The sequence below is a fragment of the Vipera berus genome (assembly GCF_964194415.1).
Source record: "Vipera berus genome assembly, chromosome: 3".
Lineage (NCBI taxonomy): Eukaryota > Metazoa > Chordata > Lepidosauria > Squamata > Viperidae > Vipera > Vipera berus.
Window position 1 is genome coordinate 120,525,184 of NC_138204.1, and position 24,631 is coordinate 120,549,814.

General features: G+C 44.3%; 1 protein-coding gene across 1 annotated transcript; it reads right to left on the minus strand.

Annotated features, from left to right (window-relative positions):
- Nucleotides 1-1,081: 1,081 nt before the first annotated feature.
- Nucleotides 1,082-21,805, minus strand: LOC308666672 (protocadherin-10-like; the record flags this gene model as incomplete). Its single annotated transcript, XM_081325565.1, has 4 exons — nucleotides 1,082-1,632; nucleotides 6,948-7,036; nucleotides 7,147-7,199; nucleotides 19,160-21,805. 4 exons carry the CDS (start codon nucleotides 21,803-21,805, stop codon nucleotides 1,376-1,378), a joined length of 3,045 nt encoding a protein of 1,014 aa, XP_081181691.1. The 3' UTR covers nucleotides 1,082-1,375.
- Between the last annotated feature and the right edge of the window lie 2,826 nt (nucleotides 21,806-24,631).

Sequence of the window (24,631 nt, forward strand, 5' to 3'; positions counted from 1 at the left end):
ACCACAACTAAGATGGATAATGAAGCAATATGCAACTTACCAATGGGAGAGATGTTTCAACCCTTTAAGATGATACTGATATTGTTCTTTAATCAAAGGGATTTTTTTAAAAAAAATGATGGCTTTGTATTCAAAACCTTGTAAAATTAGTTGAAGGGAGAAGGTAAGCGATAGCAATTTGGCTGTAGATTGGCCCAAAATATAACATCCATTCAATATGTAACAGCCTTATAGAATTGCTATTCAGAAGATAGCCTAACTTGCTTAGCAGAGTCTGATTGGATATCAAAAACATTCATTCTCCCCACAATATCTCTTTAGGGGCTGCAGTACTGGCTCCTTGCCAACTTCATTCCATTTGAAAATGCTTATTAGAAGTGTATAATGGATTCAAAATAAAGCATAACGTATATTATTAGTTGCAAGATTTTTTGTTCTACACTTCAACTTGGAAGTGTGTGCATTTAGCATGGGGCTCTGTAGGAGCTGGCTACTTTTGCCAGAATGATAAAGCAACACCATGGGGTTGCACTGAGAGCTCCACCCCTGTTGTATATGCATGTGATATTCACAATTCTTGTTTAAAAGTTCAGTTCTTTAAAAAGCTCATTTTTACCAAAAAATTTGATTGAAATGATGTTTTGTTTTAAATCCAAATGTATGTTATAATGAGAAAACATTTTTATCAGTGAGTGAAATATATGAAATAAATAAATGCATTTCTGCTAAGCATTACGTCTACCCTGACAAATTCTTGTGGCAAAAAGTAGTTTTACCTTTCCATAATTTTCCATATTGCTAAATGTGATAACACAACAGAATGAAAGGCCGTGGTGAAACATTTACAGTCTAAAAAGAATTACTTCATCTACAAAATGGGGGAAGGTTGCTAAAAGTTGAAAGGACTCTATACCATGACCTCTTTGAATTTCAGACAACTGTCCTGCTTCCACCCCAATCATTTATTATATTCCAGTGTAAAACACATGATTCATTTATGTTCTTTTTCAACTTGCCAGTTGTGTTGCATTTTCCACACAAAGCAGCCACCAGAACTCTAAAATGAAACAGGTGGGTGGATGGGTGAGTAGAGGGATGTTATGTCCATTCTTTCTTTTTTTCCTTCTCCAGTTCCAAGAGATAGCATTCACCTGTGTCTAAAGAGACATTTCCATGCCTTCATTATAAATTACAGTCATTCCTGATGTCTTGACATTACAGTTATTCACTGTTTGCCATCTTTTCAGGGGAAATAGCTTGTAGATTGGCCCCTTATATTATGTACAATCACATAGCGCGTTAAAGTCAGAAATCTCCAGCACCATGGAAATATTTAGGCATGGTTTGCAATGTCTGCTGGACTGCTAAAGAAACTTTATTTCAGATTGTTAATGACCATGCTGTCATGTTTATCAGAATAATTGATCATTTTCTTCCTCTTTCCAAATGTGGAGAAGCTGTTCTTAGCCTCCTGCTCCAGAAATACAGAGCCATCCTTATTGGCAGATGTTGTTGGGGTTCCTGGAATATATACATTGTGTTGATAATCCAGAGGAGAAATATGTTGTAAATACAGGGGTGCATATGGAGGGGTCCGGATGCTGTTGGGGGGAGCAGATGTCTTCTTATGTTCTGTGAAAAACAATTTTTTTTTAATGATAGAGGGAAGCCCCTGGATAACACAGCACATCAAACACTGCCCATTTTGCAGAAGATGCTGGGTAAATGCTTCATTTTTTCTAAATTATATTTCGGTTTCAATGTAAGGTATCCAAGACAAAAAAAAAATGCACCTGTACTTGGTGGAATATAGGTATTCCTCACTTACCCACTGAATTTGAAATTACAATGGTGTAAACAAAGCTTTCTGGCCAATCCTCGCATTTAGCGTCCCATGGTCATGTAATGGCCATTCATGTTCTTTGCAACCAGATTGTGACAAGATGAGTTAATAGAGATTATGGAAGTAAAATTCTAAGTTGCAGTCATGTGATGTTTTACTTCATGACTGCAGCACTCCACTTAACAAACAAATGAGAAATACTATAAGGTCATAAGCCCACGTGATTTTCCACTTAGCAACTGTAGCACTTAGCAACTGATTTGCCAGTCAGAGTTTTGGTCACTAAGCAAGGACTATCTGTATACAGGAAGTCCTCAAGATACGACTGTAATGGAGCCTGCCCACTGCAGGTGCATGTTGTGGCAATCTTTAGGTGAAATGTGTCCAGAAGGTACCCCAAAAGGGAGCAGTTGGTCTGGTGGCCACCATTTTGTCCCCACCCACAAACGGCAGCTGCATTTGGGTTTCCTCTGCATATTCCCGAAACAAACTGCTTCATTTTGCTGACTTACCAAGGTCTACACAGCGCTTTCTGCAGCATTGAGAAATTTCTGCAGCACTGTGCAGCAAAATGAAGCTAGTGACCACCATTTTGTTGCACCCACAAAGGAGTGGGACAAAATGGCAACTGCATTTGGATTGCTGCCGTTTGGCCTGGGGATACATGGCCAGCCCTCCTTGTACAACTCAAATTATGGCACACTTCATAAGAGCGTGTGGGGAGGAGGCCCAAGCACTGTGGGTTGGGGGAGAGAGAGGCAGGAGGGCGCTGCAGCAATCCTGTGGTGGGTCATAAAGGCAAACGACCAAAGGCCTGCTGCAGCCATCATAACATTGAAATGGGTTCGTATATAGCTTTTGGTGGGTCTGTCATAATTTAAAACATTTTTTAAATTGCGTGTTGTAACTCAAGGATTACTTAGGTGTGTGGAACTTCCGTGAATATGGCCGACTAAATACACACACAGGGAGGGATCCCTGAAGGGTTTTTCCCTGGACTGTAGCTCTTTAGCTAATAACTGAAGAGACTGGCATTCCTTCAGTTTTTATGACTCACCCGGATCAGGGGGAGACTAAGAATTTCCCCTCAGGACTATCCAACACATCTGAAAGCCTGCAAGCAGCTCCTGGAGCTGGGCTTCAAAGCTATCTGCTTGCCAAAAGCTGGGGGGAGGAGCTGTAATCTGTTCGTGATTGAAGAAGCCGCCATTTCAAAATTTACCTTTCAAACAAACAGGAAGTTGTGCCTTTCATTTCTTAATCACCTTTAAGGACTATTAATCTTTTCTAAGTCAAGTTAAAAGAGACTCTCTTTAGTCACAGCCTGCTATGCCTTTTTGAAGCCATTTTAGGGATTTCTTTAGTGTTAAATTATAAGGAAGAAGGCTGCTAACGCAAGCCAAAATAAGGAAGAGCAAAAAAAAAGCAGATGGAGAAACATAAAGACTGAAAGCTATGGTTTTAATTTATTATTGTAGTAATTTGTAGCGTGGTCTTCTTTGCTGTGGGTGGCTAAAATTTTCTGATCCTGATCAAAGAGCAAGTCAAGATGGAGGAGCAAATTATTAGAGATATATTTGAAAGGTCTCTAAATAAAATCCACCAACTTGTTGACCAGCTGTGCTCCAAGGATGTTTTAAAAAACCTCTCAAATTACTTTAGAGATGCAAATATGTGCAGAAAGTTACCAAATTACTGAGGCAGCTTCACAAGTAACTGAAAATGCAGAGGAATTCATTGCAATTTGGGAATACAGATCTGACATTAACTTTTATTATGATGGTTTAAATATGAATCTCTCAACACAACTAAAAGAAAAGTCTCAAGAAAATTGGCAACTTTTAAAAAGACAAATTTGGGACTTTTTCTTTAAGGATATTAACAAGGTTGAGAAATCTATGATAACAAGGGAGGCTTATAACTACTGGATAAGCTTTCCAGAGAAGAAGAATTTACTCCATGAAGACAAGCTTGAAGGAGTGACTTAAACTTAATGAGTTTAAGTTTAGGATGGATTTTTTTTGTTTAATATTTGTAATTGAAAGTCTTAATTCAAAATTTGAAAATGTAAATTATATATATATATAATGTTTAAGTAATGTTTAAACTATGCAGAATGTTATTGAAAATGTATTTGAGAGTACCTGTGTTAAGAGAAAGTTACAGAAAATGATGTATGAGTTTAAAGAAAAAAATTGTGTTTTAAAAAGAATGTTTATAAAAGAAAACAAAAATATTATTCTATAAAGGGTAATTTGGAGGGTGGGAGCTAAATTTATAAATGAAGTTAAAGCCTGTATGTTAAGAAGGTAAAGAAAAAGATGCATTAGAAAGTTTTGATTCTAGAAAAGTTTGTTTTTAAAAAGTTTAGCTTTTTTTTAAAGGTTGGGGGAAAAGTATTTTTCCTGGTAAGGTCAAAGATTTTGAAAGAATATAAGTTAACTTTGTTAATAAAAATGGTGAGTCACAAAGATGATTAGGTTTCCACAGCAAGGAAGATAAAAGAGGCATGGTTAAATTGATCATTCTATTCAAAGTGGAGAATATATTTGAGTATGTTATTCATTTGCATACCACTTCTGGATTTTGTGCTTGTGTTGGAAAAAAAAGGAACATTGACTTTGATTTCAATTAGATAGATTTGTCATTATAGAAATGTCTAGTTATATATTAACGTGTAAAAGCAAAAAGTTGAGGCTGAAGTGTTTTTATCTTGTACTGTGCTAAAAAGTCAGAAGTCAATGCCTTTTTTCCTTTTTTCCCTTGTACCTCACACCTTCTTTTCCCCTCTCCTTTTCCTTCCTTTAACTTCCTATTTCTTTTTTATGTATTAAATAAAAAAAACAAGGATTACCTGTATGTGTAAAATTATATTTCCCTATACATACTGTATATAGGTAAACACAGAGAGTAGACCTCCCAATCCACTCCATGGGCAAAACCCAATACTCCAGCAATAGATCAATTTGTTAGAATGATTCATCCCAAGAAGTTCAACATATCATATCAGAAAGTGATTCAGAAAAATGGGAGCTTCAATTTTGCTGGCAGGAAGATTACATTTATTTACTTAGTTACTTCTGTCATTGATTGTCTTTCTCCTACGTATAACTTAATATAGAAAAAAAATTGGTGCTCAACCACTGCCATGCCGCAAGCTCTCCTTCTACAATCATTCTAATCAGAATATACCTAAAAGATCCCTGAATTTTGAAATCACAAAACCATCTGTGCTCTATCGCTTGCAGAGTTTGCACAAGATCTCTAGAAGGACAAGGCAGCTGTTTGCAACTGAAGGAAGGAAAGCTAATATACTTTCCTCACCCAAATATATATTTTGATCGTGTCTTAGTCACAACCAGGACAGTGCTCCAAGACTGGACTACAAATTTTGGGCATAATAGGTATCTCAATCAGTAATTTGTCTTTTGGCTATAAAAGCCAGTTACTCAATAATTTTATGGCAATCCACAAACTCATAACAATCCTTTGTTCTGCCAAATTTCACTAAGAGCTATTCTTGGCCTTCTGTCCCTAATCAGCCTATTCCACTTTCCAATCAGCACCTGAGATATCCTGCCCTATTATCTTGCAATTCATGCAAAAGGTATCATTGAGGATCTGATTGCAAAGATCATTCAAAAATAGGGAGAAACCTGTCAATCACTGAACACACAAGCAAATACCAGAAGATTTCTTTTTCTTTTTTAAAATTTATTTTTATTGATTTTTAATTAATGATAAATAAGAGGGGGTAAGGAGCAAAACACAAAAATAATAGTAATGGAAACATATACATTGTCAAAAAGAAATAAAAGAAATAAAAAGTGCTTTGACAAAAAAGTGAAAGAAACATGACAATGAAATAATAGGGTTTGCAGAGATTTTGAACTGTGAAAAGCAGTTAGTGCAAATTGCCTACTTGGGGTGAGTAAAAATCTTTCCTACAATGCCTCAATTTGCCTCAGATTTGGGGTTCCTCTGAAGTTGAAATGCAGTCCTGGAATGAAATGAAATATGGACACAGACATGGACACCCAGATGCACGTAGACAAACACACACAGAGAAACACATACAATTGGCACTCCCTATGTGACCTTGAATAATTAAGTGGGAAACTGCCAGGAAACATATCAGGGCTAGAAACTACATTGAGAGTTTGAAGAAGAAAAAAAAAAGCTGGAGGGAGTTAGGATAGATTTTTTTATTGGTTTGACATATGTAATTAAAAGAAAGTTCCAATGCATGGTTTCGGGCTTATAGAATGGTTTGAAAATGGATTTTTCTTTTCCTGTTTTTTTATATGTATAATCCTTGAATAATTCCTAAAGTTTGCAAAATACCATATTTTCCGGCGTATAAGACGACTTTTTAACCCATGAAAATCATCTCAAAAGTTGGGGGGTCGTCTTATACGCCCAGTCGTCTTATACGCCGGAAAATACGGTATTATTAAAAATGAAAGTATGTATGTTAAAAGGAAGTTTACAAAGTTGATACTGGGTTATTGCTTCTGGTTTCTATGAAATAGAAAGAAATGAAATTTAGAATTTAGTCTGAAGATTTAATAATTGTGCAGTTGTAAAATTGGCTTGTAATAATTGTAAGTAATGTAAACAGTTGAGGTTGTAATTATAGGTTGTAATTATTTTACGCAGTTTTTCTTTTCCTTTTTTTAAAAAAAATCCTGCATTCCCCTCTTTTTTCTTAATCTTTATTTTCATTATATTTTATGTTGTAATAAACATCAGTAAAACACATTTGTTAAACAAAGAAAAACCATCCCAGAAGAAATCATGGCAAAACCCTTTTGTGCTGTTGTCAAGGAAACTACATAGACTTGTCACTGAAACTCAGCTCAACTAGGAGGAGACCTTATTTATTTCATATCAGCTATACATTTGTTTGCTTGCTTCTCATCATCAGTTTTATCCTTATTCTTACAACCCTGATAGGCAGGTTCGGCTGAGAAATAATAGCCCAAAACCAAAAAAGCCAAACATGCCGAAGTAAAACAGGAAGTGAACATCTGAGGGAGGTTTTCATTATCTCAAAAATTACAGAAATCATTGAATTTTAGGGTTCTATAGACCGGAAACTCACCAGACATTGGAGTGACCAAAGTACACAATCTATCATGGTCTTTCTGAGCTCCTTTCCAAACTTTTCCTACATCTTCTAGGCTCTGCGAACTACAACATAAGAAATAAAAAAAGATCCAGCCATAAGATAAGCATTCATAAAATATTTAGCAACAATTTTCCTAAATATAATAGGCCAACCCTCCCCTCCTCTATTATACCTCTTCAGTATTGGTTGTTTTGCTGGCAGCCAGTCTGCATTGGCCTGTTTTACCTACAAATTAAAAAAAAAAGTTTTGAATTAAATACACATCCTCAGGACAGCTTGACCACATGCATTTGTTCTGGTAACCTTTTTGATCTTTGCTTTTATAACAACTAATAATGGCCTATAGCAGGACAACAAACAAGAAATATTAAGAGACAAGAAGGGGTTTTCAAGCTCTGCCATAGGATGCTTCAGCTGATGTGGAATTACTTGACTGAAACAGGATAAATACAATACTTACCAAAAGCTAGGACTTGCTACAAATTTCCCCTCCCTGGCAAGAAATTTCAAACCCTTTCTCAAAGCAGTCAGTACCACTTTCTCAGGATTCTGGAAGGGTTTCTAGGTCACCTGTCCTGGAAAGCTGCAGGGACAATATTCCAAATGGTATTGAATTCCCATTTCTTATCAAGTCTATCCAGCCTGGCCAAGCTCATCACAACGCAGCTTCATTCCTGAAAACCTCCATTCAAAGACAAGTGTTTCATGGCTCATTTTTTTTCTTCTTTCATTAATCATTGAAAGAGTATCACTACAGCGTAATAGGTAGGCTATGGGTCTCTAAAACTCACATGATGGTGGATCATCCACTACCGATGGCCTACAGGAGGACATTCACTTACAATGTTGTTAATTAAATTGGAGGAGCCTCTGTGTATTCCACCTAGAGTCTGAGGACATGTTAATATGAAAGTAACAAAATAAATAAAATAAATAAATAAATAAATAAATAAAAAAATTTATATGTACAAAAGAAATGCAATAAGAATTTTGCTTAATTTCTGTTTTATTTTCATACTGGACCAGATTTAGATTTAGATGGGGAGAAAAGTTGGTTGAAGCTCGAATTCTTTTCTTTCTACACATAACACAAAATTATGCATAATTACATAACACACACACACATTCACATATGTAATTACTATCAACATTTTTCTAAATTTAATGTTCAAGTACCCTAACTCATCTTTTTCCAAAAATACAAGAGTTTCCTCATGGAGAAGGTAATTATGAAATTTGGAAATGGTCTAGACCAGGGGTGTCAAACTGCTGGCCCACAGGCCGGATGTGTCATGATGAAACCGCACCCACTTCATTGCCGGGAAAATGGGGAAAAAGTTCCGATACGTTGTGCGACGTCACATGACATCGCGAGTTTGACATATCTGGACTCTAGACAATATTTCAGGAATTGCTTACAGCATAACTGTTGGATTTTGTTTGCAAAATTGGGGGCTTGATCAACAGATTAATGGTACCAACAGGAATTGTTGGCAGTGCTAGAGAACACTGCTTTTGAAATGCAACTACTTATTCTAAATGGTAGGAGCCATATGGAATCCAATATTAGGAAGTTGAGCTTTCTGAAGAAGCTGCAAGCATAGATTTTGAAGAAGACAGACTTGGAGAGAAGATTGAAAAGATATCAGAGCTAAGTAATTTCCATGAAATTTTGAATAAACTGGCTGCAGTTTTTGGAGAAATCAAATAATGTTTCATTTGGACTACTGTATAAGATTGAACAAGTTAGGTGAAGAATCTCTTGCAAATATGAACAATTTTTTCTCTTTTCACAAACAGCTAGAAATATTTCAGGACAGGTTCCCCAATTTTCCTTCTTGCTTCTTCCTTGGCCCATTCATCCTTCTTACCCAGTCATTTTCCCTCAAATGTCAGAACTGAAGAAAATTATTGACTAGGATGATGACTGGCCTGAGGAAGAAGCTAGAAACAAAATTAGAGAACTTGTCCTGAAATGTCAGGACATGAACTGTCCTTGAAGTGTCAGTTACTATACGACAGTGGCATAAAGCAGGCTTCTATCAGAAGGGAATTCTGGGGGCTTTGTGCCTCATTATCACAGTTAGGTGGCCTGTCATCTCTGTTTGAAAGCTAGTCCTTGAGGAAAATCCGTTATCACATTTTACACTTCTGGAAGGATTAATTTGAATTACTTCATAGACATCCTCTCAAATAAGTTTTTTAAACTAGGCTATGGTGACTGCAAGGCTTTCTAGATTTTAGGTAGTCAGGCATGAAGCTTCCATAAAAACCAATATTCAGCTATATAATGTATTGTTAATTGTTAATTTTCCATCCTGGGCTTTATTTTAAATAATGGAATCTACAATTTCTTCTATCTTTGCTGTTATCTCTTTAGCTTTTTGCTACTTGCACAGGAGACTTTTTATTTTCCTAGGATTCTGAAAAAATCATCTTAGCATCCTTTCTGAACCTTAGTTCATACTGAGTTTCTGTTATCCCATTTCTCTACAAATCAGGCTAACTATGCCTTCTTTTCTTTATTATGTGTCCCTCTTTCCACTTTCTATTTATGTCCTTTGTTATTTTCATATTGTTCCTAGTTTTTTATGTAAAATACATTTTTGTGCACCTTTGAGTCAGTATTGATTCCTGGAGACTTCCTGGACTAGTCCTTGCAGTTTTCTTGACAAGGTTTTTCAGTCATGATTTGCCATTGCCTCCTTTCTAGGCCTGAGAAAAAATGACTGGCCCTAGGCCATGCAGCTACCTTCATGCCTTAGGCAGGACTAGAACTCCTGGTTCTCCAGTTTCTAGCCTGGTTCATTAACCACTACACCAATTAGGTGAGGGAGGAACCCTTGCAGGGTCGAGCCGAGGAATTCGGTCAATATCTGCTGGATAAAATTGCTCGGATTCGAACCGGCCTGGACTCCAACTGGGCTGAGCTGGAAGAACAAGGCATGGACAGTCTTGTCGACGTCATCTGGGAGGAATTTGATCCTGTGACTCCTAAGGAAGTGGACAGGATTATGAGGAGGTTGAGCTCCTCCACATTCTTACTGGACCCGTGCCCTTCCTGGCTGGCATATGCAGCTTGAGAGGGGACACGAGGCTGGTTCCTGGCGGTCATCTCCGCTTCTCTGAGTGAGGGTCACTTCCCCACCGCCTTGAAGGAGGTGGTGGTGAGACCTCTCCTCAAGAAGCCCACCTTGGACCCATCCTCATTGAATAACTTTCGTCCAGTCTCCAATCTTCGCTTCCTTGCGAAGGTTGTGGAGAGCGTGGTGGCGCACCAACTCCCTCAGATCCTGGATGAAGCGGTTTATCTAGACCCGTACCAATCGGGCTTCAGGCCGGGCTACAGCATGGAGACGGCATTGGTCGCTCTGATAAATGATCTCTGGAGAGCCCGGGACAGGGGCCATTCCTCTGTCCTAGTCTTATTAGACCTCTTGGCGGCTTTCGATACCATCAACCATGGTATCTTGCTGCGACGCCTCAGGGGACTGGGAGTGGGAGGCACGGTTCTGCGTTGGTTCTCCTCCTTTCTCCAGGGTCGCTCGCAGTCGGTGCTGACAGGGGGACAGAGGTCGACCCCAAGGCCTCTCGCTTGCGGAGTCCCTCAGGGGTCGGTCCTCTCGCCTCTCCTGTTCAACATCTACATGAAACCGCTGGGCGAGATCATTCGCAGCTTTGGAGTAGGGTGCCATCAGTATGCTGATGACACCCAGCTTTTCATCTCAACTCCAAACAACATCAGTGATGCCCTCGACGTGATGTCCCGCTGCCTGAAAGCGGTCCGGGAATGGATGGGGAGGAACAGGCTCCAACTCAACCCGGACAAGACTGAATGGCTGTACGTACCGGCAAGCCAGGATACTCAGAACATCCCATCCCTTAACATCGGGGACAAGTTACTACCCCCTGTTGATAGGGCCCGCAACCTGGGTGTCCTCCTAGACTCGCAGCTCTCCCTGGAAGATCACATAGGAGCTGTGACCAAGGGGGCCTTCTCCCGGGTTCGACTAGTTCGCCAATTACGGCCTTATCTGGACCTGGATGCCTTACGTACAGTCACCCATGCTCTTGTGATCTCTCGCCTAGACTACTGTAACGCTCTCTACATGGGGCTGCCCTTGAGATCCACTCGGAAGCTTCAACTGGTGCAAAGTGCAGCGGCACGGACACTCTTGGGAGCCTCCCGATACTCCCATATCACACCTCTCCTCCGTGCGCTGCACTGGCTTCCAGTTGCCTTCCGTGTGAAGTTCAAGGTGCTAACAATGACATACAAAGCCCTACATGGCATGGGTCCGGACTACCTACGGGAGCACCTTCTGCCAATGTCAGCACCCCACCGTCCTGTGCGCTCCCACAGAGAGGGCCTCCTCAGGGTGCCACCGCTCAAGGAATGTCGGCTGGTGGCCCCCAGGGGGAGGGCATTCTCAGTGGGTGCGCCAGCCCTCTGGAACAGCTTACCAACCGAAATCCGGATGGCCCCCGACCTCCGCACCTTCCAGCGCGACTTAAAAACTTACCTGTTCCAGCAGTCCGGCCTGGCCTGATAGCTCTAATTGGGGTCCCAGTTTGTTTTTTACTATTGTTTTATTTTCACTATTGTTCATTCTGTATACCTACCTTATTCTGTACACCGCCCCGAGTCCCTCGGGAGAAGGGCGGTTTATAAAAATAAATAAATAAATAAATAAATAAATAAATAAATAAATTGCTCCCATCAGTATAAAACATATGGGCAACTTATTTATGAATTTACTTTTTCATTAAAAATATTCCTTTATACTTTCCATGCATTTCAGTGAACAATAAAAATAATATTAAAGCACAAAAAATGCAATCAAATAGTAAAAACATGCACTTTTTAATGGAGAAGGTGGGAAAACTCACTGTTGTAGTCCAGATGTCCCCCTTTTAACTGAACAAAAAAGCTGCATAGTTCAGAAATTTTCTGAAAGGGCCACTCTTGACATTTCCCCCACAGAGAGAGAGAGAGAGAGATACTGTTTTTACTACTTGTACCTCACTTGGCAAGTATTCCACACACTTTCTCCTTGGTTGGACCAGCAATAGTAGATACCAAGAACAATTATTTTGGTCGGCCCTCCCCTTATTTTAATCCAGATAATTTCTACAGTATCACAGAATTCATTAAGTTAGCTTTTGAAGCAGGATAGTTTTGATATAGATTGCGATTTGTCTCCATTCCTACTGTTTCTATTGTTTTGAACTCGGTTATTATTCTTCGGATGCTATAGTCTGGACTCAGGAATCAGGCCTCTGTAATACCTGCAGAAATATATTGGTCTTCCTATACTAAGAATTAAGATCATTGTATTCATTTTCCATACTCTGAGCGTTAATATTTAGCCAATACATATCAAGTAGTTTATGAGTCAATATTCTGATTTTCCATTATACATCCAGTAAAATCAACTGCAGTTCACAAAAGTTTTTGCTACAATAAATGTGTTAGCCTTTGAAAGTATCAGACGTGGAGGGGAAAGTGTTATTGCCAGAAAGGAATAGCACTGCTACTGTATATGGGCTGCATATACTGCATATACAGAATGCATCTTCCTGCGTTCTGTTTTTTCTCTTCTGTCTAAAATCTAACCTATTACATTTCTTTCAGTAATGAAAAAAATGTGAAGTACTATTGTGTAGTGCAGGGGTCAACAACCTGAAACAGTGAAAGAGCCACTCGGAACCGGTTCCCTCACAAAAGGAAAAACTGGGAACCGCAAAAAATGTGTGCGCATGTGCGTACATGCACACATGTGCAGAACAGGGTTTGACTGAAGAGTGGAGCCAAGGCAAGATATGCACCTACCCTGCATATTTGAATTGATTGGTTGAACTTTTTTAGTCCCACTTTTTTTTTTGGACTGCACATGGCAGAGGACTGGGAGCCACAGGAGACGGCTGAAAGAGCCGCATGCAGCTCCGGAGCCGCGGGTTGCAAACCTGTGGTGTAGTGGGTTCTTGGCCGCATGGTCAGACATCAGACAAAGGACTCAGCATGGCAGCTCTTTATTGGTGGTAGTACTGAAGCAAAACAAAGGGGTTACCTGTACCCCCTTATATACTTGGCCAGGTGCACTGGCAGCCAATCCCTTATTTGGGTTCTCCCGCCGAGCGCTTACCAGCCAATCCAGTTACAGTACAGCGCCACCTGATGGTCACAATGAACTGCTGCTATATTTTATTATCACCATACACAACAAGTACAGTACTGTAATTGGAAAGCTTTCCAAAGAGGTGCGAACTATCTTCTCTGAAAAGTGTCGATATCTAAGCTGATACTGATATCTTACTGAACGTGTGACGTGATTCATTCACATACTGAACTACATCCAGTTCTCTTCAGACGCTGAAGAGACGTGAAGAAAGCAGCCCAGGAAAAGCTAGGGTTGTTAGAAGACACCCCCCCACACACACACACACACACACAAAACAAAATGGAGTAAACCGAACAGCTGCTTCGACAGATGCCTGATCCCCCTATGCAAGAACGCGGGTTTCAAAAAGAAGCCGTCCGGCCCTCTTTTAATGTGAGGGCGGATAACATCCTGATCGGAGAGAGGGGGCGCTCTTTGCCAAGAGGCACCCTCGTGTTGCGCCGAGATGGTTGAAACGCGGTGGCGTCACTCGAGGCTCGCCGAAAGAGGCGCCGCTTGCTTTGACCGCATTTCAAAGCCCGAAATCGTTGCCCTAGTTTTTACGCTTTCGCCTTAATTGGCCTCGTTATCGCAGGGAGCGGGAAGATGGCGCGGGGGGGGGGGGTCGGAACTCGCTCGGCGCCCGACAGAGAGGCAGCTCGTCGAGGGAGAGGCCTTTGCCAAGTGGCGCTAAAGCTCTTCCTCGACAGGGATGCGGGGAGCGGGGAGCGCGGAGGGGGGGGGAGAGAAGCGGTTCTCGCCAAGGCCACTTTCGTCGCCTGAAAGGAGGTTAAAAGCGAGGTGCCTTTTCTCTTGCGGAGACAGCTAGTTGTGGGGAACTCGGCGGCATCCTCGCCTTCTTTCGGCCGAGGGGGTGGGGGACCGCCGGGGATCGGCTCCCCAGCCGGCTGCTCTTGTTCTGGTTTCCAGGTATCTGACGGAAGGCAGGCAGGCAGGCAGGAAAAGTGTGCGCCATGGAAACAAGGAGCGCTCTCCAGAGGCCCACAAGAAGCATGCAATAAAGCTTGGGAAGGCTTCTGAAGGGAAATGGGACGGAGTGGGAAAAAATAAAATAAAAAACGTGAGGCGAGATGGATGATAAGTGTTTCTTCTGCTCTATTTCAAACGTTAAGCGCCGGATTCTTGAGTGAACAAGGCAGGCAGGGAAGGGGCGGAAATTGTGGCGTCCTGGGTGAAATCCCTCTATGCTGTAATGAAGTAAGAAAGAAAGAAAGGAGATATAGCTGGGGATGGAATAAGAGCACTGGTTCCAGAAGGGCAACCCCGCAATCCTCTGAGGGTAATTTTCACTGATAATTAATTATCTTAAGAGCCAGGCTGGTTTGATGAATAAGATGCAGGGCTAGGAATGGGGAAACAGGAGTTCTAATCTTTCCTTAAGCTTGGAAGCCCACTAAGTCACTTTGGGTTAGAGCTGTGTTAAGTCTATGTGGCAACCATCGATCCTGGAGTCCTTTCATGAACTCATGAAAGTTGTCTTTTATTTGTTCAAAAAGGTGCTACCAAGCTTGCTCAACCCTAGGAATAAGGAAGGACAAACTACTTTTTAAAATATTGCCAGGAAAACTGAGTGCACATATCCTCATCAGTGACTAGGAGTTAAGACTGAAGGCAGTTGGGGGGGTGGAATATCAAATGTGTAACTATTACGTAACTTGTAATGTCAAACTATCTTAGCAGCAAAGATTTTAAGAGTAGGGGGCTTTTAAAGTTTCCTTGGAATTCTTAAGAAAGGGGAAGTCTTAACTTGCTTCTCTCAAATATGTCTTGTGGGAAAAAATCAGGAAAAAACAACAATGTGAAAATATTAAATGTACGTAATGTTCTAGATATAAATAACAACAACCCTATCTGGAGAAAAAGGGCCCATGAGTTTCATCTAGCCCAGACATGTCAAACACAAGGCCCGGAGGCCAGATCCAGCCCGCAAAGTGGTTTCATGTGGCCCGCGAAGCCATCCTGGAAACAGTGAGGGAAGGGCCCCCACTGCCTTGGCCCTGGCCCAGAGACCCTCCTTCTGCCAGAGACCCTCAGATCTGTCCCACTCCTGCCCAGGCCCCCATAGGCACCCTTTATGCGAACAATGTAGAGCTGGCCACGCCCACCCAGTAGGCCATATGCAGTCTAGCCACGCCCACCCAGTAGGCCACGCCCACCCTGGCCACACCCACCTGGCCCCTTGAGGGCAACCGCAATGCTGATGTGGCCCTCAATGAAATTGAGTTTGACACCCTGATCTAGCCATTAGTGTTCCCAAAGACCCATTTTTCCTCCATCCAGCTGATCAGGCATCTGGTGTAAAATGGAAAGCAGAACTGTTATCCCTGATTTAGCCTGGCCATAACTTTTTTGAAATGCTTTTTTCTGGATTTTGTTGTTGTTGTTGTTGTTATACTGTCTCTCACTGTTAAAATAAACCTACCATTAAAATTATAGACTGATAATTTCTTTGTCAGTGGGCAAACATACAAAATCAACAGGGGATCAAATACTTTTTTCCCCTCACTATACATTCAATTACAGTTCAATTCTCACCAGCTCAAGGTTGATGACTCAGCCTTCCATCCTTCCAAGGTGGGTAAAATGAGGGCTCAAATTGTTGGGGGCAATAGGCTGACTCTGTAAACCGCTTAGAGAGGGCTGTGAAGTACTATGAAGCGGTATATAAGTCTAAGTGCTATTGCTAATATTATTTCTATTGCTATTGCTATTGTTATTGAGCGAGGCGGTATTTTCTCCAAGTTGTGACAGAGTTAAGGTGATTATTACAAATAGCTGAATATTGTGTGACATGTCTGTCTAATTGCCATCACAGAAAATGGTTAAAAGATTTCCAAACTGGTTACAAAGAATACTGAACTACTGTGTTTCCCTGAAAATAAGACTCGGTCTTTTTTTTTTCCTCCAAAAGACGTATTAGGGCTTATTTTTGGGGAAACATGGTATCAGGGTGATCAGTCTGGCCAGGCACCCCACCCCCAAGCATGCGCACAAGAGTCAGTGAGTGCACTGGGGGGGGGGGGCAATGGTGTTCTGCAGCAGCCGCAGCCTGTCACCTCCTTGGAACAGTGCAGGTAAGTCCAAGTGCAGAGGCAGACACTGGAGGGAGGCAGATGATCCGGACACGCTGTGTGGCCGCCTGGCTCGCAGGAGGCTCAGGGAGGCCCATGTGGTGGCACCAGCAGAGGGCGGAAGCAGAGGGAGGGAATCCCAATGTGCCGCACAGCCACCTGTCCCGGCTGCGGGCAAGCTGAGAGATGATGGGAGGGAGAGGGCAACACATTGGGATCTCACGTGTGCTTCTGCCTCCATCTGCTGCCAATACTGCCACGTGAGCCCCCTGCAAGCCAGGCAGCTGTGGAGTGCATCTGGATCGCCTGCCTCTCCCCAGTCTCTGCACTTGGACTTACCTACACTGTGTGGGCTGCGGCTGGACACCATTGTCCCCAGCTCTTTCTGTGCTGGCCACACCCACCTACCCCCGGGCTTATTTTTGGGGTAGGGTTTATATTAGGAGCATGCTAAAAAATCAGGTTAGACTTTTCTTATTTTCTTATTTTCAGGGAAACATGGTAGCACTGAAGGCATTGGATTTTGAATGTTCGCTTACTTTTCTCTGCAGAGATAATGGGTAATGTTTACTATCCAATCACATTTATTGTGCCACAAAAAAATAAAATAACTTAATAATCTAAGTACCTTATCAGGTGTTTGAAGAATCAGCATGGATAGATAACCTCAATAATTTTCTGACTTGGTCATGCCAGCCACAACTCAGCCCGTAATACCTGTCCTTGTATTTTCAGAGGTGACTTTATAATTCTTCATCAGCCCTTCAACTGCCTGGAATACTTATTCCAGGGCTGTACCTGTCTTATTCCAAAAAGCCTTTATAGTTAGTATTCCAGACCATTTCTGGAACAGGCAGGGAGCGGAGCGCATTCCATTCTTTTCCAAAGCCTGTCGTCCTACTGGGGGAAGATCTGTGGGAACACGGTCACTTCTGCCTTTCTATCACAAGATCCACCAATTGACCTTTTACAAAATATAGAAGACTTATGTAATTCATCTATTACATTCTATTTCCATTCCAAATGTTTTCCATGCTTATTTTGCAGCTCTTGTCCAGGTTCAGTTTGCATTGATTTTCATTTCCCTTTTTTTTTCTTTTCCCCTGTGGACTTACAGAGAGCTCCCTTATTCCCTTGTGGCCCAGAAGATCCCAGCAGTAAAGCAAAGGGCAATTTAAGGCTACCAAATTCTTCCCGTACAAATGAAATGGTAAAGGGTAGTAGCCCCACTTCAATCATTTCAAGGGGGTTCGTATTCTGAGGTTTCCTAAGAGCTAACAGGGAAGTGTACCATCCCTTCAGAAAGACAAGAACAGAGGAAAACAGGAGAAAGAAGCTGGAGGTTGTTTTCATTCAAAATCTCATTGTGTGCAAAGATCCACCTTCCTCCTCCTTAAGAAGTTAGCCTTAAGAGGAATAAATGCCGCCAAGCCTCAGTGCCCTAGATGTACAACTTAAGCCGTTTCATTTCTTCTCTCTCTCTCTCTCTCTCTCTCTCTCTCTTTCTCTCTCTCCCCCCCCCCACGCAGGAATGCCAGCCTCCTTTCTCTCACTGCCTCAACTCCCTTGGCTAAGGGAGCTTATGTGGCCTTGCTGCTGTCTGCTCTATCAGCCTGAGGCAAGAGGGGTGGAAATCAGCTCAAGACATCAAGTCACTAGAGGGAGTTTTGAGCTGACAAGAACATTACCATATTAGACAAGGATATCCAACAAGGAAAATGAAAATGGACAAAGAAACCCTGTCTAGAGAACGGTGAGGGCATTTTTCAAAGAGCTGCGAAACCGCATGCAAGTTGTTGTTTTTTTTAATCCGTGTGCTACTCCGCACCTTCAGCCATCCTGCTTTGTTATCAAAGAAAGTGCTTCACTGAAATATAGATTTAGCAAATGGTGGTATTTTTCCTCCTCACCCCCAGCAACCTAGACCCCTTTTTTTTCATCTTATTCCGCTCTTTGGCACAGCATCCTCTCCCCCCCTTTTTTTTGGCACAAAGCAATGTGGCATTAATCTCACATGAGGCCAGAAACAGGATAGGGATGGGGAGCCAACGATGGATGGGATATGGAGAGAAAAGCATCAGTCAAGCTGAGCCGCCTAAGTGGAAAGAACAGGTGCCCGTCCTCTGGAAATGAGGAGGGGGCACCCGGAAGGACTCCAGGGTCTCGGAAAGTCCCCTGAGCTCAGCAGGACTCTTCTCTCAGCAATGGTCCTTGGCTTGTCCAGAGACCCTCGCCGAGGAGATTCACATGCTGGCTCTGCCAATGCAAGCCGGGCAATTGACTCACAGCAAAAGTGGCGGAGCCTGAGGGGTCTTCAAACTTGGCCCTTTTATGACTTGTGGACTTCAACTCCCAGAATTCCTCAGGCAGCGTGCCTGGCTGAGGAATTCTGGGAGTTGAAGTCCACAAGTCCTAAAAGGGCCAAGTTTGAAGACCCCTGCTTTAGCTCAACCGAGTCCGCTGGGCTTCCTTCTCCCAGCTGAAAGGAATGAAGCGCCCCACTACTGCCCCCCCCCCACCTCCTCCCGCAGAGACCTGGGTACCGATCTTACGAACCGCCGAATCCCATCGCGCCCGGGTGAAAGAGAGGCAACGAGCGGCGGCCTGGGAAGGGAAACAACGCCCCAGTTTCGGAGCGAGATTGCCTAAACCCCGCCCCCCCCCCTGAAATCGACCGAAGAGGCGCTCCGGGGACCTTTCCCGACTCTTGGCCCACATCTCACCTGTCTCAAGTTTCGGCAAATAATTAGGTAAATGAGCCAGAGCTTCGGACAAGGGGCCCGGGCTGCAAAGCTTTCCAAAAGTTGGGCGAGATCGAAAGCGTCTCCCCCGTCTCGAAAGTGGCTTTCCCCGTATTCCAGGTTCCGGGCACCGTTTGCCTTTCTAGCAGAGGGCTTCTTCCCCCACCCCATCGGGGCGCCTAGGAAACTACCTGGTCGGCGGGCTGCTGAGAGTTCTTGTCCCCTCGGGTTTTCGGGCCGGGACCCGGCGGCAAGTTCTGCGGGCCCGCTTCGTTGTTCCTCGGAGGGGCGGGACTGCAAGCCTTCAGGAACATGAAGTCGCTCTTGGCCGACTCGGGGCTCAGGCAGACCTTATAGCAATAGGCCGGAGGACCCGCGCCGGCTCCGACGTCCCCGCAGTCGGCCGAGGAACCCGGGGCCTTGACGCTGCCGGATTTCTTGAAGCGGTCCGAGGCGGGAGCCGAGCGCTCGCACGAGCCGCAAGGGCCGCCGCCGCAGCAGCAGAAGGCAGAGGAGCCGCCGCCGCCGCCCTCCCCGCCACAAGACAGCTGCGAGCAGGCATAGCCGGGGAAGGTCAGCCGCTCTTTGGGACACTTGACCACCGTGAGGATAACGATGGCCACCAGGAAGGTGAAGGAGACGGAGCCCAGAGAGGCGATCAGGTAGAGAGTAAGCCTGGAAGAAGCCGTCTCGCCTCCCGGAGGAAGCTCGCGGAAGTCCGAGAGCACCTCCGGCACGCTGTCCACCACCGAGAGCACCAGGGCCACGGAGGCCGAGAGCGGGGGCTGCCCGTTGTCCCGCACCTGGACGAGGAGGCGGTGCTTTGGGGCGTCTTTGGCCAGGAAGGCGCGGACGGTGCGGATTTCGCCCGTGTAGAGGGCCACGCTGAAGAGGCTGGCGTCGGTGGCCTGGACCAGCCGGTAGGAAAGGCGCGAGTTCTGTCCCGCGTCGGCGTCCACTGCGGAGACTTTACCCACCAAGTAGCCGGGCTCCGCTGAGCGAGGCACCACCTCCACGGCCACGGAACCATTGCGGGGCGTGGGAGCCACCACCAGGGGGGCGTTGTCGTTTTGGTCCAGCACGAAGACGTGGACCGTGGCGTTCCCGCTCAGAGGCGGGAAGCCGGCGTCCTGAGCCACGACTTGGATCTGGAAGTTGCGAATCTGCTCGTAGTCCAGGGAGCGCAGAGCGTACATGTGACCGCTGTCCGAGTTGATGGAGACGTAGGTGGCCACGGGCATGCCCTGGATCTGGCCGTCCGCGATGGAGTAGGACAAGTAGGCGTTCTGCTGGCAGTCCGGGTCCAGCGCGCTGACGGAGCAGATCGACGCCCCGGGAGCGTTGTTCTCGGTCACGTAGACGCTGTAGGAGGGTTGCAGGAAGCGGGGCGCGTTGTCGTTGATATCAGACACCTGGACTCTCAGGGTCTTCTTGGTAGCCAGCGCTGGAGACCCCAGATCGCGGGCGGTGATGCTGACATTATATTCGGGCACAGTCTCACGGTCGAGTGGTGCGGTAGTTACTAGTGCATAGTAGTTGTGGAAAGACGACTGAAGCTGAAAGGGTATATCAGTCGGGATTTCGCAGCTCACCTTGCCGTTATCTCCGGAATCTCGATCCAGCACGCTGATTACAGCTATGACCGTACCGGGAGGTGCGTCCTCCAAAACTGGTGTGGAGACCGAGGTGAGGGTCACCTCCGGCGCGTTATCATTGACGTCCAGGAGGTGCACCAACACCCGGCAGTGAACGGCAACTGCTGAGGGGCCCCGGTCCTTGGCCTGCACATATAGCTCATGGAGGTCAGCTCGCTCATAGTCCAATTGGCCCTTCAGGCGCACCTGCCCAGTGTGGGGCTCCACGCTGAAAAGCTCACGCACGCCTAGTGGAGCGTGGCCACTGAATGAATACTCAATTTCGCCATTGGTTCCCTCATCCAAGTCAGTAGCGTTGAGCTTGATAGCCAGAGTCCCCTTGGGTGCGTCCTCCGGCAGGCTTACGCTGTAAGTGGACTGATCAAAGACTGGCACATTGTCGTTGGCATCCAGCACCATGATCACAACTCTAGCAGTGCCCGAGCGCTCTGGGATACCACCATCCAAAGCCGTGAGCAGGACCCGGTGGCTACGCTGTTGCTCTCGGTCCAGACTCCTCTCCAGCACCAGCTCTGCAAACTTGCTGCCGTCGCTGCGAGTCTGCACCTCCAGCGAGAAATAACCATTAGGGCTGAGTCTGTAAGTGCGCAGGGAGTTTGTGCCCACGTCGGGATCCTGTGCACTCTCCAGGGGAAAGCGGGCCCCAGGGAGTGCTGATTCGGTCACTTCCAGCACATATTCTTGCCAAGGGAACCGGGGGGCATTGTCGTTGATGTCTAGCACCTCCACTTCGATGCGATAGAGCTCAAGAGGGCTCTCGATGACCAGCTGCAGGTGCAGGAGGCAGGCCTTGCTGCCCTCGCACACCTCTTCCCGATCTATTTTCTCGTTAACAAAGAGGATCCCATTTTCCAGATTCACCTCCAGGTGCTGCTTGCTCCCCGCCCGGGACGCAATACGAAACCGCCTGGCTGATAATTCGGATACATCCAGACCTAGGTCTTCCGCGATGTTGGCCACAAAGGCTCCGTGGTCCAGTTCTTCGGGTACCGAGTAGCGTAGTTGGCCAGCTGCTGGAGCCGGAGCCGGAGCCAAAGCCAAGCAAGAACTTAGCAGGAGCAACACCTCGAGTCTTCTCCAACTCGGAGCGCAGCTCGACAAGCTCTGGGAGAGCTCTAGTTTCCCCGTACAATATTCCCAGTCCCAGCGGGAAGTCCCGCTGCCTCGATCGAGAAGAGACATCGGCGGGCTCAGAAGGGACGCGACAGAGCACTGGCTCTGGCTCCGCCTCAGCTGCAGCCTCCGCTCCTTCCCTCGCGCGTCTTCATCATCGATTGACTTAGACTTCCAACTACTTTCGGTTGGCAGAGCGAGCCAGCAAAGGAGGACCCGCTTACTATTTCAGCACCGCATTGGTGGACAGCGTCGTCGAGCCAGAGCCCCAACTGCTGCGACGACGAGTGGCAGAATGATTAACCCCCTCGGTAGGCAGAGGAAGATATGGCGAAGAAGTAAGGAGAGCAAGACTGGGGTGGTGGGGTGGGGAGGGAGAGAACGACATCTTCGTGCAACAGGCTTAACCCAGTTTGGTAAGGAGAGTGAGAATGCGGGTGAAAGATTGTATTGTACGCATTCAGGGACCAAATTAAGCCTGTTGGATTCACAAGCTAACTGATCAGGCTGTGTTCATGCAAGACAGCAAGATCCAAAGATCAAAGTAACGTGTGAATGCATCTGCTTAACCTTTACGTGATCTGATTAAGCATGTCCTGTGAATACAGTCACAGGGAGACTGTTTTTATTCTTATACCAGAAAGACCCAACTTTCCAGTGGAAAAAATAGGCAGTGGATGTATTTCTTGACGCTGACAAGGAGAAACCAGCTTGGATCCCCACATAGTTGTTCATGATTCTTACATGGGGTCCACCTGAAAATGGCTAATCTTTTAGAATACTGTTATATTCACTGGAGCAATAGTAAAGGAAAAGTTAGAATCTAAATGTGGATTGTCAAAATTCCTCATGGTTTTTATCTGTGACCTTGCTGAAATTACTGGCAAAGAACAGGTAGGCACAGATTGAATCATAATAATTATATATCCAATTATTTATAGCACTATTCATACCATAAAACATTAACCTTTCTCATAGTATCTGCATAACTGATTCAATCTAGAAGGGTTGGTGCACTCTACCGGTAGGTTCCTTTGTTTAAACAATGCTATCTATTGGGTCCTTGGAAGCATGTCTTCTCTGTAGCAGCACCTATCTTTTGGAATGAGGTTCCCTGAAGAGTCAGATGACTCCTCTGGTGGTGCTTTGAAGGAGCTTGAATAATTGGCTTTTCTTCCAGGACTTTGGTTAGAATGAGGGTCCCCCTGCCACAATTGTGTAAGCTTTCTTCCTCAGTATTTTTACTTTCAAGTTGCCTAGTCTTTGGAAGTCAGGCAACAAACAAATTAAATAAATAGAAAGACCTGGTGCCTGTATGCTCATGTATTCTCATGATTTTATTGCGGCCCATCTGAAAAAAAAATACCAGTTATAGATCTAATGACTACAGGGATTCAAGAAATAGATCTTCATTGGTTTCCAGTTGAAAGTGCAATCAAATCATAGTTGGAACCTGTTCAACCATGATTCAACCATGATTCAACCATGATTTTCCTTAATCTCCCAATGTCCATTCAATCTTCCAACATCATGTCCTCTGCAAACCTATATTCTCTAAATTAGGATATGAGTTCTGTAATGGAATTGCTCCAGACCTATTTGAAGGATAAGTTTCAGACCCTTACTGAGGGATGTTGTTTTAATTCACAAAGCATTATCACTGGAACTGGTCCCTCAAAGATTCCATTTTGTTTGCACTGTTTTTAGTATCTATGCTGCACAAAGTCTTGTGGATGCTTTGTTTGAAAAGTCAGCCATGCCTGAACACACACGCCTTGGAACTTTTGCACTGTAATAATAGTCAGAAATAACAAAAAATACATTACTGTAGTGGCTCATTTGTGTAGATGAATGTGCTATATGTTTTTATGATGGCTTCAACTAGATATTAAGTAAACTCTTGAACACTCACGAGCCAGGTTTGGGAGCTAAAGCAGCACTACCAATTATCAGATGCATAATAGTCATGTCACATTCAGTGTAGAGAAATGCAATTTGTGATTTGAAGTTGGTTTCAAGGTCTCATTTAAAAACTAAAACATCCATGAGGATTTATGCCTCAAGGCCATGCATATGAACCATGGTAGCAGCAATAATCCTTCAATTCCAATGGTTTATTCTTTACAAGTAGATAGAAATTGTGGTTTGTTGAAGGTTTCAGGGGAATTCTAACATCATAAGGATCTATGAGAACCCCTAAGGATATAACTTTTACCCAGACTGAAGACAACATTCATTTTGCTTGGGGACTGTGGGAATTCCTCCCTTTCTACATGTTTATTTCAGTCTCAACATTAGGCTACATTAGAGAGCCCAATGCATCAAAGGACAAATTCGCCATACCCTGACATTATACTCTTCGAGGATTTAACCTTTAACAGATGGTTAAGCTTCTACAGAATTGATTACATTTTACTGTACACCATTTTCCTTGTAATACTGATTATTATTATTATTTTAATTACTGAAGCGAGGATTATATGCCAGACAGACGGATCAAGGGTGATTCCATCAGCACTGAATCATATAGTTCCCCCCCCAACACACACACACACACTCTTCTGGAGCCACAAGAATTCCAACTGTGTCTAATCTCATGGATTCCAGCAGCGCCAGGGGGAAAGAAGCTGTTCTACAGGTTTTACATTAACCTTTTCACAGAGGGCTAGGAGGCTGAAGTAAATTGACTGCAGTCCATTGCTCAGGACTAGCACAGGGATTTATGGTGATGGGATATGTGTTTGCATGGAATGGTTCTTAGGCTTTGGGACTTTGAACGGTTTCCATCTGCAGGCAGACTAAACCATTGTGTCAAAAAGACTCTTTTTATTCCGATACCTCACCAACAACTGAATAGTCAAAGCACTGTTTAAGCCAAGATTTAGCCATTCCAGC